This window comes from Phyllostomus hastatus, unplaced genomic scaffold, assembly GCF_019186645.2.
Source record: "Phyllostomus hastatus isolate PE091 unplaced genomic scaffold, TTU_PhHast_1.1 phas_contig_17, whole genome shotgun sequence".
In the NCBI taxonomy this organism is placed as follows: domain Eukaryota; kingdom Metazoa; phylum Chordata; class Mammalia; order Chiroptera; family Phyllostomidae; genus Phyllostomus; species Phyllostomus hastatus.
This window is the reverse complement of record NW_025333664.1, coordinates 6997820-7013994: the sequence shown is the minus strand read 5'-3', so window position 1 is coordinate 7013994 and position 16175 is coordinate 6997820. Positions and strand designations below refer to the sequence as shown.

The following is a 16175-nucleotide window of genomic DNA, read 5'->3' as shown; positions in this document are numbered from 1 at the left end:
GGTGTCAAGTGTGCACCAAAGACACAGAGGCCCCCAGCCAGGCCAGCGGAGGACCCAGGTGAAGGTGGCAGGTGCATGGGAGAAAGGCTCCCTCCGAGCCCCAGAGCTGTCAGGGATACACGAGCCTGCAGGTGCCTAAGGGCATCAGGGCCAGGCCAGTCCCCTAACGTGTGTCGCGGTCAGAGCGCGTTCACACGGTTGCCACCCGGTCACCAGGGAACTGTTTCTGTCCACACGGATAAAGCTCCCTCGGCCACCTCTGACGACCAGCAGGTTTAAGAACAAGGCGGCCCTGGGGGACCAGGCCTCCCGGGGTGGAGCGTGTGGTCTGAGTGAAAGAGCAGGTGGGAGAACGAGACGCGAATTCAGACTCTTCGGGCAGGCAAAACGTTTCGAGTCTGACGCCATCCAGTGTGGGCGAGCGTGGGGGGAGACCGAGACCAGCGCAGCCCTGCGGAGGAGGAGCTGGCGGTGCCCGGCAGAGGTCAAGACGGGCATGTCCTACAACCCGGCCACTCTCCCGCTGGGAAGGCTGCCGGGCAAACACTGACGTCCCGACGCCGGAGCCTCGCACGGAGGGCTCCTGCCAGGGGTGGCTGACCACGCCTATCGACAGAGACGCGCGGCAGCAGACCGAAGGGAGAGCGTCTGCGCGCCCAGCGCAGCACCAAAACCCAGCCAAGGCTGAGGGTGGGTGTACATGTGTGACGTTAAGTGTATTTAGTGTTAAGCAAAAAAAAACGGGAAGTAAAAAAAATGAAACATACACTACAGTGCCACTGAGGTAGAGAATGAAAACATGTAACACCACAGTGCACGCTATTTATCCTCAAACACGTCTGATGACGGCATTTTAAAACTCCTGAGAGCAAAGAGCCTGGTGTCGGAAGGACATCAAGGAGGGCCAGAGGGGGGACTTCGACGGAATGCACGCTGTATTTCTTTAAGAAATGTTTGGAGCTACAATCCATGCAAAAATATAGAGGAATCTTAGAAATGTACATTTTAGCAAATGGATTCAAATACAAAAGGGGTACCTACTGTACAATTCCTTCTACACAAAGTTCAACAAGAGACCAAATGAATCAGCGGTAGAAAGGGGGACAGAGGTTACATCCTGGTTGCGGGGTGGGGGTGGGGGGATGTAGTGCCCAGAAATGGGGTGCGAGGGAGCGGAAGGGTGCTGCTGGGTGGGCTTCGGTGCCTTGCTCTGGCTGCTGGCTGGTTACGTGGGTGTGCTCACTGTGCAAACACTTGGGGTGCATGCACTTATAATGTCAGTGCTTCCCTCTGTGTATGCTGTAGTTCAACAAAAGTTTCAAAAGTATAAAAAGAAATTCTGAAATAAATGTGGCACAATGACGACACTGAGCGAACGGTCTGACTTTAAAAGTAATTTCGTGGTTGTGCGAATGAACACTCACAGAAAATACTCACAAGAAGGGTGTCAGGACTGTTCAGTGGGGAAACAACAGTCTCTTCAACGAAGGCGCTGAGACAACCGGGTGTTCACGTGCGAACGATGAACTCCTACCGACACCGTGTACACAAATGAACTCAAAAGGGATCGGTGACCCAAACCCCCAAACTACCCAACTCTTAAAAGGAAATACAGGTGCAAATTCATGACCTTGGATGTAGCAACAAACTCTTACACGTGATACCTAGTCAAGATCAACAAAAGAAAAAAAAACAGACAAACTGGACTGAGTCGAAATTAGTGACTTCTGTGCACCAAAGAAATTTTATCAATAAGCTAAAAAGACAACCTACAGGATGAGAAAAAACTTTTCATTATAATACCTCTGATAAAGCTCTAGTGACCAGACTACATAAAAAACTCTCACAACCCAACAACGACAACAACAACGAAAAAGACGTCCCCGTGAGGAAGTGGGCACAGGACTTGAACAGACATCTCTCTCTCTCTCTCTCTCTCCGGGGAAGACACACCGGCGGCCACTCAGCCCACGCCGGTGTCCAGCAGCACGAGTCATTAGGGGGACACAACCCGAAACCCCAGTGCAATGCCGCTCCGCCACCGCTGGGGTGGCTGCCACTTGAAACGTGGAAAGTCACACGTGCTGAGGAGCACGTGCAGAAACCAGGACCTTCGTGTGCTGCAGGCTGGGTCGGCAGGTCGGACGGCAGTGCAGAAGGAGCGTGGAGGTGCCGCACGAGTTTGACAGACAGAACCACCCAGCACCTGAGGAACTGGTGGGCACGTCCCACTCCCGGGTGTGCCCCCGACAGAACTGGGAAAGGGTATTCGAGTTTTCGCGCATGCATGTGCACAGCAGCGCCGCTCATGACGACCAAAGGGCGGGGCCACCCCGAAAGCCCGCTGGCGGAGGAACAGATCAGCAGCATGGAATGTTACGTGGCCATGAAAAATAACGAAGTGCTGGCACCTGTCACAACATGGACAGACCCTGAAAACGTCACGCTAAGTGAAAAGAACCAGACACGAAAGGTCATTTGTACGAGAGGCCAATCCGCAGAGACAGGAAGCGGACTGGAGATTGCCAGGGGCGAGGAGGAAGGAAGGCTGGGCAACAGACTGCTTAATGGGCACCAGGTTTCCGTCTGGGGTGACAAAACTGTTGTGACACTTGACAGAAGGGTGCACATCATTGTGAATATACTAAATGGCACTGAGATGTACATTTAAAATGGTTAATTTATATCCTGTGAACTTCACCTCCATAAGAAATACACAATTAGCCCTGACTGCTGTGGCTCAGTAGATGGAGTGCCAGCCTGCAAACTAAAGGGTTGCTGGTTCGATTCCCAGTCAGGGCACAAGCCTGGGTTGGGGGCCAGGTCCCCAGCAGGGGGTGTGTGAGAGGCAACCACACATTGATGTTTCTGTCACTCTCTTTCTCCCTCCTTTTCCCTCTCTAAAAATAAGTAAAATCTTTTTAAAAAATACACAGTTAAACAAAAGAGCATACAATGGGAAATGTATGCGTGCCGACAAGGGCCCCGTCCACGCTCCTGAGACCTTGCCCTCTAGAACAACGGGGTCAACCAGAAGCCGGTCTGCTCCCGGAGGTTCTGTCCGACGGAGGAACTAAGGCCCCTTCTGCTTGGGGAATTCTGTTCCCTTGTGAGTTGGGCAACAGACGATGCGACAAAGGCGCTCGGAAAGGGGCGAGAAAGCGTGGCACGCCCCAGGGACGCCCGAGCACCCCCGGGCTCCGAACCTGCCGAGGCGCGCGCAGCGCAGCAGGGCACTCACCCGCACGATGATGCCCATGCGCTTGCTCTCGTAGGTGAAGGGGAAGATCTGCAAGATGGTGAAGTTCAGGATCTGGTCGCCAGGGGTCCTCAGCTGCATGGAAGACTGGTCTCGGCCCACCAGGGTTAGGCCCACGCTTTCGGTCCACTGAACCAGGGCCACCTGCATGTAACACAGGGTCGAAGGTCAGGCACAGGGCGGAGGGTCCCGGTTCACAGGGCAGGCGAACGAACGCCATGGCGGAAGGGGGAGCAGACCGGTGAAAGGCAAGCAGTCGCTGTGTGTCTGGGGAAGAAGACCCTGCCCCCCCAGTGCTGGCGTCTGCTCCTCTGGGTGCTGGGGGCCCTGCCCTCACGGCCGCCCTTTGTTTTAGGTACAGCTCACCTTCTCTTCCAGGGCCCACGGCAGGCCGAACGCCAGGGCCCAGGCAGAGAAAACTGCATGGGACTGAAGGTGGTTAGGGCGCCCACGGGTCCTTTCTGTTCCAGGCCAATTGGCGGGGCCATCTGACCTTCAGCCTCCGGCCTCCGTCTCACAGACACCCCGCCGGGTGGCACACACAGTAGTTCTCACCTGGGCCGTTCTGTGCTCGCCCCCCAAGGGGCATTCGGCAACGTCTGCGGACATTTGTGGTTGTCGCCACTGGGGCAGGGGTGCGTGCTGCTGGCCTCGGGGCAGGGGTGGGGGGGCGGTGGAGGCCCGGGACGTGGCTCAGCACAGCAGAGAACCGGCCCAGCCCAAACATCAGCCCTGCCGAGGCTGAGCACCCCAGCCGCACAGGGGAGGAGGCCCGGACTCGGGGAAGGGGAGTTGCCCCAGCGGTGCTGGTGGGAAGTGACAGAGGCCAGGCCAGGAGTGGACCCAGCCACCACTGTACTCCTGGAGGCGTGGTGTGTCAGGGATCCACCCAGACACACTGTCACCATCAGAAAGTTGAGGGGAGGTACGGTAGGCAGAGTCACAACAGCTCCCAAAGGTGCCCCTGTCCCAGGCCCCGGCACCTGTGACTGCATTACCTTCCACGGCAAAATGGACTTTGCAGACAGAATCAAGATGCAGGGCCTTGAAACGGGAGAACCGCCCTGGCTGTGGCCAGAAAGGTAGGTCAGGACAGGAGCAGGGTCAGAGGCAGGTGACACTGCTGCCTCGGAGGGTGGAGGAAGGGACCACGGACCCAGGAACGCGGGCAGCCCCTGGGAGCTGGGCACGGCAAGGACAGACTGTCCCTGGGGCCTCGGGGAGGGACACAGCCCTGCCCGCACCCTAACCACACCCCAGGAGACCCCTGGGACCTCTGACCTGCAGGACTAGAGCGCAACCAGTCCGTGTCGTGGGGAAACCCCCGATTACAGCACTGTGCTGCCACCGCAGCAGCAGGAAGCAAACAGAGGAGGCGTCCGGGTTCAGTGCCAAATAAGCTGCCACTTTATTCTGATCCAAGTTCGGGGGCATGGAGTCTACCCACCCCCCTTTCTTCTTATAGAACAATCTTTCAGAAAGAAAAGGGGGTGGGTTTTAGGAGAGTGCCCAGAGGAGTGAGGGGAGCCGGCAAAGGGGTACACAGGCGGCGTCCGCTCTACCTGGAATGTCTTTGGTATCTTTACGCCTGGAGGTGGGGGTAGGGCGTGCCTTGTGTGACTCGCTCGGTCTGCCTTTCTGAGACGTTTCCTAATGGCTGTTGTTTCATTGAGGGGCTGGCAGGTCAAGGTCACTTTTCCAGGAAATCGGGTAGCAGCCGCTGCCTTCGATGCCTCTGTTTTATTGGGGTTCACCCTGAGTCCCCATTCCTTCCACCAAGACACTGCAAGAGCCGCCCACAGCCTGACACCCCAAGCATCACCTCGGCTGAGATGCCACGCCCTATGGGGGCGGACGGGGGATCGAACCGGAGCCCAAACCTGGGGCTCCGACCCCGCTCCACCACCCACCCCACCCCCTCGCAGGCCCCTGAAATTCGGGGCCAGAAGTGGATTCTTTCTCCTTTCTGTCCCAGGTCTAAACATTGTGTTTATATATCCTGAGTTGGCGCTGTGCTCACAGATCTAATTAGGTTTCTGTTGCTGATATTAACTGAATTTACATTAGAAAAGAAGTTCTTCTTCGAGAATGGGAAACTCGACCCCGTTTTAATTATGTCACAGCCCGACGACCAGGTGAACAGGAACCAGCTTTGCAGCCCCACCAACGGCAGAAGCTGCCACACTGACCTCCCCCGGAGAAAGGGCTAATCGAGTAATGACGGGTTTTCTTTCCTCCTTTCCTATTTTTTTTTGCTGTTAGCCTGTGCAAGTCTTTGTAAACCCATCTGTTTGTTTAATTCAATATCCCCTCTTACCTCCTAACAATCTTTTTTCGAAGTTTAAAATTAACAGGCCAGTAAAGATCCATATATACAAAATAGTCCCATCTGTATATAAAATGTTTCTAGAATGATACCCATGAAGAGAAATACTTCTAGCTTTTACTTTTATCTGTCTATGCTGCTAAAGTATTTTAGCATATATATATATATATATGCATTTCTTTTATTTTTAATTAACTAGATAAATATCCCAACACCATACAAATACCTAGGTATACAAAAGCCCCAAAAAAGCTTAGCTAAATTTACATTCCTCTGCAAACCAGTTCGATGTAAAAAGAAAAAGAAAAATTCTTCTTTGCATGTTTTCAAGCAGCTGTTACTTCACCCCTAAAAACCTAACTTCACTGTTCGGGAAAGACGCAGACAGTCTGTGAATGTGGGCTTCGAGGGGACCTATTAGGTCCCCAGGGCCTGCCCGTGACCTCCCTGGAGAAGGGGTCTCCAACTCCAGAACGGGCAGGGGCCTTCCGCACAGGCGCCCCCGCCACAGCCCCCCAGGACTGTGTTGGAGAAGGAGCTGAACTGTCGCTCTGGACCGCGCAACGGCAAATGTTCCTGGCGGTGGGAGAGCCAAGGACTGTGAGTAAACCTCGTTTAACCCAGTTTTATTCCACAGAGAGCCTCTCAGTAGAGTTAAGGGGCCTACAGGAGACCATGCTTGTCTCAACACAACACGATAACGATTACATTGGCTGCCCTTCCCCCCACAGCCTGGGGTCCCACGTCCTAACCAAAACCTCATCACCTCCTCGGGGGCTGATTCCAACAGGATATAAGCCTTGCGGGGGGCTGTCCATTTCCACCTTCCACTCTCCTGCTGCGACTCGGTCAGCGTTCATTCCAAGCTGCTTCCTAACGGGGCACAGGAAACCGCGCCCCCCCCCCAGGTCCGACTGAGAAGAGACGGGCTGAGGATCGGGGTGCCCACCACCCTTCTGGGCTGCGCAGGCACACACACCCCGGGGCAAGGCGAGGAACCCCCCCCTTCACACAGCGAGGGGCCAGCAAACCAGGCTGCTTCTCTCGCTGACGGGTCTGCGCTTCCCCTCAGGGGCGTCACGCCCCGCCGCCGCTGAAGCACCAAGGGGTTCAGGCTCTCGAGTCTGGCTGCCCTCCACAGCCCGAGCTGGGGTCTCCGGGGACCTCGGGTCCGATCAGCAGGTCATCAGAGCAGCAGCAGGGAAAGAAACCTCGTTCAGGTAAGTGAATGAACAAACGGACAGTGAGACCCGAAGTTGATCAAATGCTAGACACCGGGAAGGGGACAGAGGGGCCGGTCCCAGCTCAGGGGCTGGCTTCGTGTTCCGCACTCGTCGGGAAATCCCTCCCTGGAACGCCCGTGGGAAGGGTCCCTGCAGGCGAACTGTCCCTGGCCACCCCTTTCCAGCGTGGGAGGGTCCGCCGTAAGCCACCTGTGACAAGAAGCTCCAGTGGTTTCCCTTTGTCCCTGGGAATGTGCGCCTGGGAGACGCGCCAGGCCAGGCTGAGGAAGGAGCCCTGAATTCTCGTCGGAAGCAAGGCCGCGCTATCGTGGGAACACGCGTGTGTCTGACCTCTGCTGGAGGGCGTTCTCTGGTGGCAGACAGGACACACTCGACAGCATCAACACGCCTGCCCACAAACCCAGCCTTTCGAGACTGCAGATCTACCCAGACCTGAGATACTCTTCACCCGAGTAGGGGATTCCACGATGCCCCACAGGGTGGTTACAGGTTCGAGTGCCGACAGGGGTTGGGCAGGTGGCGGACAGGAGAAGGGCGGGCCCTGCAGGGGCCAAGGGTAAACTGAGGCAGCGGCCACCCTTTTTGAACTGTTCTGAAACACAGCACGGAGCAAACGAGTCAGCATTCCGTGTTTAAGAACCAGAGGATCAGATGGTGGAATGAAGGCCACTGGTGTTCCCGATGTCCTTGATCCCGCGTTTGGATTTCAGGCCCCCGTCACTGAACTCTGATGAAAATTAGTATCTGAGAAGGAAGAAGGGCAGCATCGACAGAGGAATGTAGCCATTTCGAAAGGACTATTCACCAAGTGCGTGCGGGGCCAGCACTGACCCTCGGGGCGGAGCTCTGCGGCCCAGGGACGGGCTGTGTCCCCGGCTCATCCGACAGTGCTCTACGGTGTCCCCAAACCGCTCTGTCCTGCCTCCCGCAGCCCCCCCCCCACCCCCCTTCGGAGCAGCCACATCCCTGCTCTCAGACCCTGCCCCCTCAGTTAGTCAACAACACCAATGGAGGCATTTCTCCTTCCGTCCCCCTCTGGGCTCCAACCTCACCCTGGGGTCCCAGGCCATGGTGGGCGTAGGGGGCAAGCCCCACCGGCCACCTAAACCTTTCTGAGTCCACGCAGGTGGGCTTCCGGGGTCCAGCAGATGAAGGTTTATTACCGACAAGCCTGGAAGCTTCCCATGATGAGGAAAGAGGGAAGCTCCACTGAGCTTGGGAGAGCCCGGACTCTGAACGCGGGCCCAGAGCAGGGCACGCAAGGGGACCAGACAGGCAGGAGTCACCAGACACTCCGGAACCTCACCCAGTATCCGCCTGAGTCCCCCAAATGCAGGTGCTTAGCTCTTTGCTGCACTCAGGTGTCTAGAACGCACTTTCAAGCCACTCTCCGTGGGTGGAAAGGCAGTACTGCAGGGCTGGGAGCTGCCTGGGTTTCATCCTGCCGGCCACGTGGCTTTCGCCAACCACGTCATTGGCAAAATGGCACAGCCAGGAAACCGGGGGGGTGAGGGGTGCTGAAGTCCCGGTGCCCGGCACAGAGCAGGTGTGCCGCCGGTGCCGGTTCCTCGCCGCTGCCGGGACCACCGCTGTCCCTGCCGTCTCTTCTCTAAGGACCTGTGAGCTTCACGGTGTCGGCCCCTCTCCCCCTTCAGGAGGCCAAGTGCAGCGAAGGTTGACCCAAAGTCACGCCGCTCATCGAGCTGGACCCGGGAAGTCCACCACGGCCAGCTCCGCACGAGGAAGGCGAGGTGGGGCAACTCGGCGCCCTTGTCGTTTGGGAGAGTTACGGGGGGGGGGGGGGGGGGGGGTCCTGAAAGGCGGACTCTCACCCGCGCCCTTGGCCGAGGACAGGCACACGCGGCGGCCCGGGGTTGGCTGAAACCCGGCTCTCTGCTGCGGCCGGCACGGCGCCACGGCGCTCCACCGCTGAGACGCTTTAGAAAGACGAGGTACTAAAAGCGAGGGGCCAAGCTGTATCTATCGTGTATAATTGGGCTTTTAAGTTTTTTTAAATATTAATAATCAAAGGGCGAGGAAGACTGCCGTAGACACGAAGAATTCTCCCTGCCAGGCCGCTCAGGCACCGCTCACAGTGGGCGGCTCGGGGGAAGAGGCTGGGAGAGGGGGACCCACATGGAGACCTCGGGGACTGAGGTCTCGGGGCGGGAGAGAGACGGACGTCCCCCTCGTCGCCATGAGCACAGGGTGGCACCCAGGACATTCTAGACTTTACGGAGAATGTGTAGTTGGTGTCTCTGAAATGACTGAGCGAAGCAAGGTGTAGCCAATTACATCGAGAAACTTTTATTGACCCTCTCACGCACAAAGACCCACGTGCAAACACCCAGGCACGCCCCACCCATGCACACGCTCACGTGTGCACATGTGTGCACACCGCACATACATGTCTGCACCACATGCACACACGTGCGTGCATTGTGCGTGTGAACACACATGACATAACCATGTGACTTTCTAAAAGATGTTACTCAACTCACTTTACCTTCCCTCGGCAGTACAATTCTGTAGTACAGAAACATAAAATTATGTTTCTACACGTAAGTTTGGGAAAACCTATACCAGAACATAAGTAGTTGTCACCGCTAAGAATTACAGGTTATGTTTATCAACTTCTTTTTGGATCTACGGCATCTACTTTTCCTAGGGAGAACATTACTGCTTGCGATTTTTAAAGTTGGGGAATTTTTTTTTTTAATATGGAAGGGTTCATGGGAAAAACAAATCAGTGAGTCACAGGGTGGCCCTGCCTGCACCGCCTCGGCCGCTCACGCCAAGAAACGGATCCATTAGAAGCCCCACCGCCGCCACGATCTCTCCCGTCCCTACCACCGCCCGCCCCGGGGCGCCCCCGTATGCTGCCAGTGACAGGGTGTCACCAGGACTGCAGCCGGCCTGCCCGAGGAGACCCCCTCCCTCCCTCCCCCGGGAGCTACTGTACCGAGGGCCCCGAGGGCTGCAATCAACAGCTGAATGAAGACCCTTCAGGCTTCCCCGGCGGAAAGTGCACAGGAAACAAGTTTAGGAAACGCCGCTTTCTGTTACAGGAAATGAGCGCTGCCCCAGCCGGCAGAGATCACTCCGGCCGCTCCGCAGTAAAACGAGCCCCGGCCCCTCGATGTACTTCATAAACAGACCTTGCCTGGACCTGCGATGCTTTTATTGATACAGAATTTCAAAGCTGGGATTCCAGGCGCAGCCAGGTCTGCGGGAATCCCGCGGGGACCTGGAACCAGCACAGCCTTGCGACAGGCCGGGCTGTCACGGCAGAGGTTTCGCCTGCTCTCGGTCACGGGGTCTGTCTACAGTGGTTTGGTTTGCCTCGAGTGCTCCAGCGCTTCTGAAACCGTCTAGAAGGCTGGTCAGTCACTTACCAACAGCGGCTGTATACCTTCTGTTAGTAGGATTGTGGCTGACTTTTTTTTCTCACCTACGATCTTCACTGCATTCTGTCATAAACACGCAATAACTGCGCACCACGAAATAATCAAGTTGTGGGGGGCGGGGGGAGTACCATGAGGTAACACTGCGCCCTGTGAAGACACCGAAGGCCAAGAGAAAACACGCACCTCCTTTTTTCCCCCCAGATGTCACTCAGAAGCTCAGAGAAGCGAGACCCACCTGAAAACCCCAGCCCAACGGAAGGACAGAAGCACAACGGAAGGACAGAAGCGGTGAAGGCCTGTCACTGCAGCCGGAGGGGGCTGAGAAGCGCGGAGCAGTCATTCCGTGCAAGACTCGCCCTCGTGGGGACCGCCACGCACGGCCCTACAGCAAGCCTCTCGCAGCTCGGCGGGGCCGAGGGCGTGGGACGGGCCCGGCGGAGCTCCGCGCCTGCGCCGCAAGAGCTGACCAGGGCAGCGAAGCTCAGGGGCCGGAGGAGGACCGATCAGACCCCCAACATCGGGGGCTCGTCCAAATGCCACAGGTCCCCAGAGGCTGCTGGTTCCCCGCCGGTCAGCACCAAGGACCCGGCCCTTTCTCACATTTACTCTTCAGCAGTACCAGTGGTATCGTCCTCCCATTCCCAAACGGAAAATCGAGATCGAACTGGCTAAACCCGGTGAAGAAACAACACCCAACCTCCAGTCGCGGTGACTCGAGCCAGCCCGAGGAGATGGGCGGGAGCATCCGTGCACCCACTGTCCCTCCGTCCCCCCTCCTTCTGCACGCAGTCCCCACCCTGGCATTCGGCCCAGGGTCGCCACACTCTTCGCCCCCACAGAGCCCGGTTCAACTGTCCGTGGTCACGGGTGAAATGGGCGTCCCAGCTGGAGCAGTTCCACGAACACCAAGCAGGCTGCACGGAGGAGTCTCCTGGGGGATACATTCCACCGCCCACCCCCCACCCCCCGAAAAAGGGAGAGGAGTGACAACAGGCAAAGGCACATTCAAGAGGCGTTTCGTCTCCTGAGCTTCGGGAGGGCTCTGTGCCGCCCCCCTCCCGCTACCACTAGCGGGGGCTCGAGGACCTCTCTCTCAGAGGAGTCCAGACCTCTGACACGCTTCGTGCGCCAGAGAAGCCCCTTCCCTCTCACCGAGAACCAGGACGTAACGGGGAGCCCTGGAATACCGGTGGGAGAGCACGATGGTTTCATTTTTTTTCTGGGAAGCACTCTGGACGTTTAGATCACAGACATGAAAAAGACCCATTGGGTTTGACCCACGGGCTTTAATGCCTGCCTGGCAAGGCTTCGAGGCGCCCCGCCGTGGCCACTCCCCCCCCCCCCAGTCCCACCCACGGGAACCACCCCACGGCCCAGCCGCATGGAGGCACGAAGACGGGGACGGCGGCCGGCCCAGGTGCGGGGCTGAAACTCAAGGCTCGGGTGCTGGCTGTCTCCCTCCTGCCACCCGCTCGCCTCGGGGACACCCGCCGCAGGCACCCACACGTGCCGGCTGAGTTCGTGAACCCAAGCACACCACTGCCAGAGGCACTAGGTTTAAGGGTGCCCACTGCAACGTCTGTGAGTGTCACAGCTGCACGTCAGAAACGCCCTGCGTTCCAGTCACGTGAGAGCAGTTAAAGGTGTCAGGATACACATACATGTGCAGTAAATCTGAAAAACTGGGTTTTTTGAAATAATATGCAAGAGCCCTGACCGATGTGGCTCGGGTGGTGGGGTGATGCCCCCAAAGGAAAGGGCTCCCATTCGACGCCCCCGTCAGGGCACGTGCCTGGGTTGCTGACTTGGTGTCTGGTCTGAGGACACACGAGAAGCAACTGAATGATGATTCTCTCCCTCTCTTTCTCCCTCTCTTCCTCTCTCTCTAAATACAGATAAACGAAACCTTTTTAAAAATCACAATAGTCCAGAGACTTGGGAAACAGCCATGATAAGGTGTTAACTGAAAAAAGATGCTACGAAAGCACACCTGCATTAAAATCCCCACTTCTTATGAAAAAAAAAATAAGAAATTGGAAGGCTATCTACCCAAATGCTCTCAGGGGCTTCTGAAAAAGAAAACGGTTTAGTAAAAGGACTGAACTTGGGCTCTGAAATCAAACTCCCCAGGTCAGAACCCTGGCCCGGCTGCCTGACAAGGCAGGGGAGCCAGGAAGGGGGCGGAAGTCGTAAGATGAGCTAGAAGGAAAACGGCAACTTTACCAGGAAGAAACTCTGGGGACCCCATCCTGGCCCCGTGACCGAAGTTGGCATCTCCAAGAGCGGGGCACGCCGACCTCCTGTGTCTCCTGCTGACAACACGCAGGGAGGCCAGGGCCGCGGATGCACGCACCCCGCACGCACCAGAGAAACGCCGGGCGGACCCAAACCGGGGGGTGTGCTACTGCACAGGGTCACTGGCCCGAGACCCGGACAAGTGTCAAGGCGGAGGGAGAGAATCCAGGCAGGCGGAGCAACTGCCCCCCCCCCCCCCGGGCTGGAAGAGACTCCAGGGGCGTGGCAACTGAGTGCAGTCTGCGCTCCCGCAGGGGACCCTGCTCTGGGGGACCGCTTTGCCAGGGTTGGGGGGAGGGGGCGGCGGGAGGAGAGTAGAAATGTAAGCTGGCAGCACAGTTGTTGAAATCTGAGTGAGAGCAGCGGGTTAGATAACAGGACTGCGTCAACGTTCATTTCTCAATCTGGATAAATCTCAGTTTTTAGGTAAAAAAGGAAACATTTTCACAAGTAAATGAGGATCATGTCTGCGGCTGACTCTTCAAAGACAAAACGGGAGGATGATACAGAAAAGGTGCAAAAAATGTTAACATTGGAAGAATCCGAGTGAAGTTTGGGTGAATGGGAATTCTTTGTCCAAATTTCACAACTTTTCTGTAAGTCCGAAATTATTTCGAAACAAGAAAGTTTAAAAAATATCCTGGTGACTCCAGGCTAAAACCTATCTTGCTACCCTCTGAATTTTCTTTTCTGAAAATAGCAACAGTAACGGTGGCACTTAGGTGCTGGGGGATTACATAATACACTGAAAAAAAATGGCAACAGTAACAGTGCCACTTAGGTGCTGGGGCAATTACATAATACACCGAAAAAAATGGCAACAGTAACAGTGCCACTTAGGTGCTGGGGCAATTACATAATACACAGGAACGCACGTCAGATGGGACCAAACGCTCTGGGAAAGTTGCCTATTGTTGCCCTTTATGGGTAAGATTGCAATCAACCCGTTTTCCTCTTTATTGTCTTCCGAAATGTCCAAGTTTTCTATGCTAAAAAAAATAAAATGCTCCCTGACTGGTACAGCTCAGTGGATTGAGCACCAGCTTGCAAACCAAAAGGTCGCTGGTTTGACTCCCAGTCAGGACATGCGCCTGGGCTGCAGGCCAGATCCCCAGTGGGGGGCACGCGACAGAGGCAACCACACATTGATGTTTCTCTCCCTCTCTTTCTCCTTCCCTTCCCCTCTAAAAATAAATAAATAAAACCTAAAAAAAAAAAGGTTAAACATAGAGTTACCAGGTGACCCAGCAATCCCATTCCTAGATACACACCAAGAGATAAAACACGTGTCCCCTCACACACGTGTACCCAAATGTTCACAGCAGCATCACCCGTTATAGCACACACACACACACACACACACACACACACACACACAGTCCCAACGGCACCACCCAGTGGACGGATAAAGGGAACGCAGTGTCCCCGCACAACAGAATACCTCTCACCCATGCAGAGTCACGAAGTCTGACGCGCGGGACAACATGGAGAAGCCAGACAAAAAGGGTCCCCAACACGGAACGCCGTACGGAACGTCCAGAGAAGGCAATTCTGCACAGACAGGGAGTGGGTGTGGGGGCTGGGGGCTGGAGGGGGCTGGGGGAAAATGGGCACGGGGCACTTCCTGTTGGGGTGATGAAAAGGTACCCAGGCTGAGTGTGGTCGTGGTTACCTAACTCTGTGACTGTGCTTAAAAAACCTCTCACCTATGCAGGTTCGATGGACGGCTGTGTGGTGTGTGAGTTTTATCTCAATAACGCTGTTTGTTTTTAAAGGGGACGTGGTTTCAATGGGACCCTGTGCCCCCCGTAGGGGCTGGCCACCGGGATCACAAACAAGACCCCGTGCGATTTCCTCTGCCCTCGCCTCCTAGATGCCAGCAGCACCTCCCTTCCCTAGATGTATCAGCAGACGTTGCCCATGTCCCAGGAGACCGACACCACCCCTGGTTCAGAGCCGAGGAGAGCTCTCAAGTGCGTGACTCCTGCTTCTAGGAAAGACCAAGTCCTGCACGCACTTGAACATGCATTTGCCCGGCAGCCCTGCAGCTCCCTGGCTCCGGTCTGCCGGTCTCTCTGGCTCCCCTGCCCAGGGAACCCCTTGGGGGCCACACCTGTGGCCTGGCCCGTGGGGGTCGGGCAGGGCGTCTCTCTCAAACCACACCTGCCCCGGGCTCACCTCATCCGGGCTGGAGGCCTGGTACACGCGGCACGAGTCCTCGTACTGCTTCTCGGCCTCGGCCTGGTCGGTCACGCCGTTGGACTCGTACACGGGCGTCACGTTGTGGCAGAGCGCGATGGCCTTCACGGCTTCGTGCACGCGGCTGCTCATGGTCCGCCGCACCTTGGTGGTGATCGTGGGGCCCTTCTGAGCCGGCGGGTCCTGGGGTTGCTGCAGGGGGGAGAGACGAACACGGGAGGTGACCAGAGGCCCCAAAGCGCCTGGAGGGTGTGGAAGAAAAGCCAGGCGGGGGGACCTGCTTTCCCCATTGCGGGTCTAACAGGGAGCTCAGGCATGTCTGTGGCCATGCTGTGGTAAAGGGCATGAACTGCCAAGGATGCGATCATTTATGCTCAGGAAAAAGAAAACATGCAAAGTTAAGAGAAAGATAATTACAATGTAGTGAACAATGTAGTGTTCACGGGTGAACCAGTTCTACCCGTGAACAGGTGACTCTGTCTATCTTTGGGTGGGGCTGAGGGGCCCCCCACAGGGAGGGTCCCACCGTGCTATGAGCAATCCCGCTGTTTCGAACCAGGGTCTTCGGCCTCGGCACTCGGGACAGACTTTCTCCGTGCTGGCCCAGCCCTGTGCGCTGGAGGCTGTCTACCCACACCCCTGGCCTCGCCTCCTAGAGGCCAGGAGCACCTCTCTTCCCTGGATGGACCAGCGGATGTGGCCCAACGTCCCAGGGGGGCCCAGACCACCCCTGGTTCAGAATCGCCGTTTTAAAGGTACGCTCTTTGGTTTCAAATGAAAAGACAGCAGCGCTGGCGGGTGCTCCCAGGGGTACCAGCCGTCAGTCACAAGCAACTCGGGGCAGGGGCGGGGACAGTGACAACAGGAATGACACCTGCCCAGATGAACGCACCTCAGAATGGTACCCAGCCCTGCCCTCCAGGCAGGCTTTTCAGGAGTACCTTTTTTTGAAAGAGTCCTGCTGTGCACACGCTCAGTGTCTGCTTTCCACGCAGACATCAGACCCTTACGTAACCTGCCCAGGCAGCTGCTTCGCTGCTCCCACGGCCCTCGCCGTGCCCTCGTTCCAACGCCTCAGCACGTGCCTGAGCCTCCTTCACGGGGTGAGGCTTGGGGAAAACGGCTTCACGCGACACGGGGAAAAGCGTACTGCAGGTTCACGACTCTGAGCTTTACTCCTGGATGAGCCGTGAAAAGTCACATCGGCTCCCTGGGCCTCTCAGCGCCTGCCAATGACAGGAGTGGGCTCCGGGGTGGGGTTCAACCCAGGCTCCACGCTCGAGGAGCAGGGATTCCCGGGCACCCCCACACGGCATCCCCAGCGTGGAAGGCAAGCAGCCCAGTCCTCTCTACGTCACACATCGGGTACCATGAAGGCCTTCCTTAGAAAAAGGGTTTCTGATCTGACTGGGGTGGCCCAGTGGCTTGGGCATCGTCCTGCAAAC

The 16175-nt window shown here is 56.7% G+C and overlaps 1 protein-coding gene across 1 annotated transcript in view; it reads right to left on the bottom strand.

Moving 5' to 3' along the window:
* ATP9A (ATPase phospholipid transporting 9A (putative)) overlaps positions 1-16175 on the bottom strand; it is a 106500-nt gene that overhangs the window by 23778 nt on the left and 66547 nt on the right. Inside the window, exons 14-15 of the mRNA XM_045832798.1 lie at positions 14710-14922; positions 3242-3403 (exon numbers count right to left, since the gene is read on the bottom strand). Of these exons, the coding sequence (XP_045688754.1) occupies positions 3242-3403; positions 14710-14922 (375 nt within the window). The remainder of the gene's footprint in view (positions 1-3241; positions 3404-14709; positions 14923-16175) is intronic.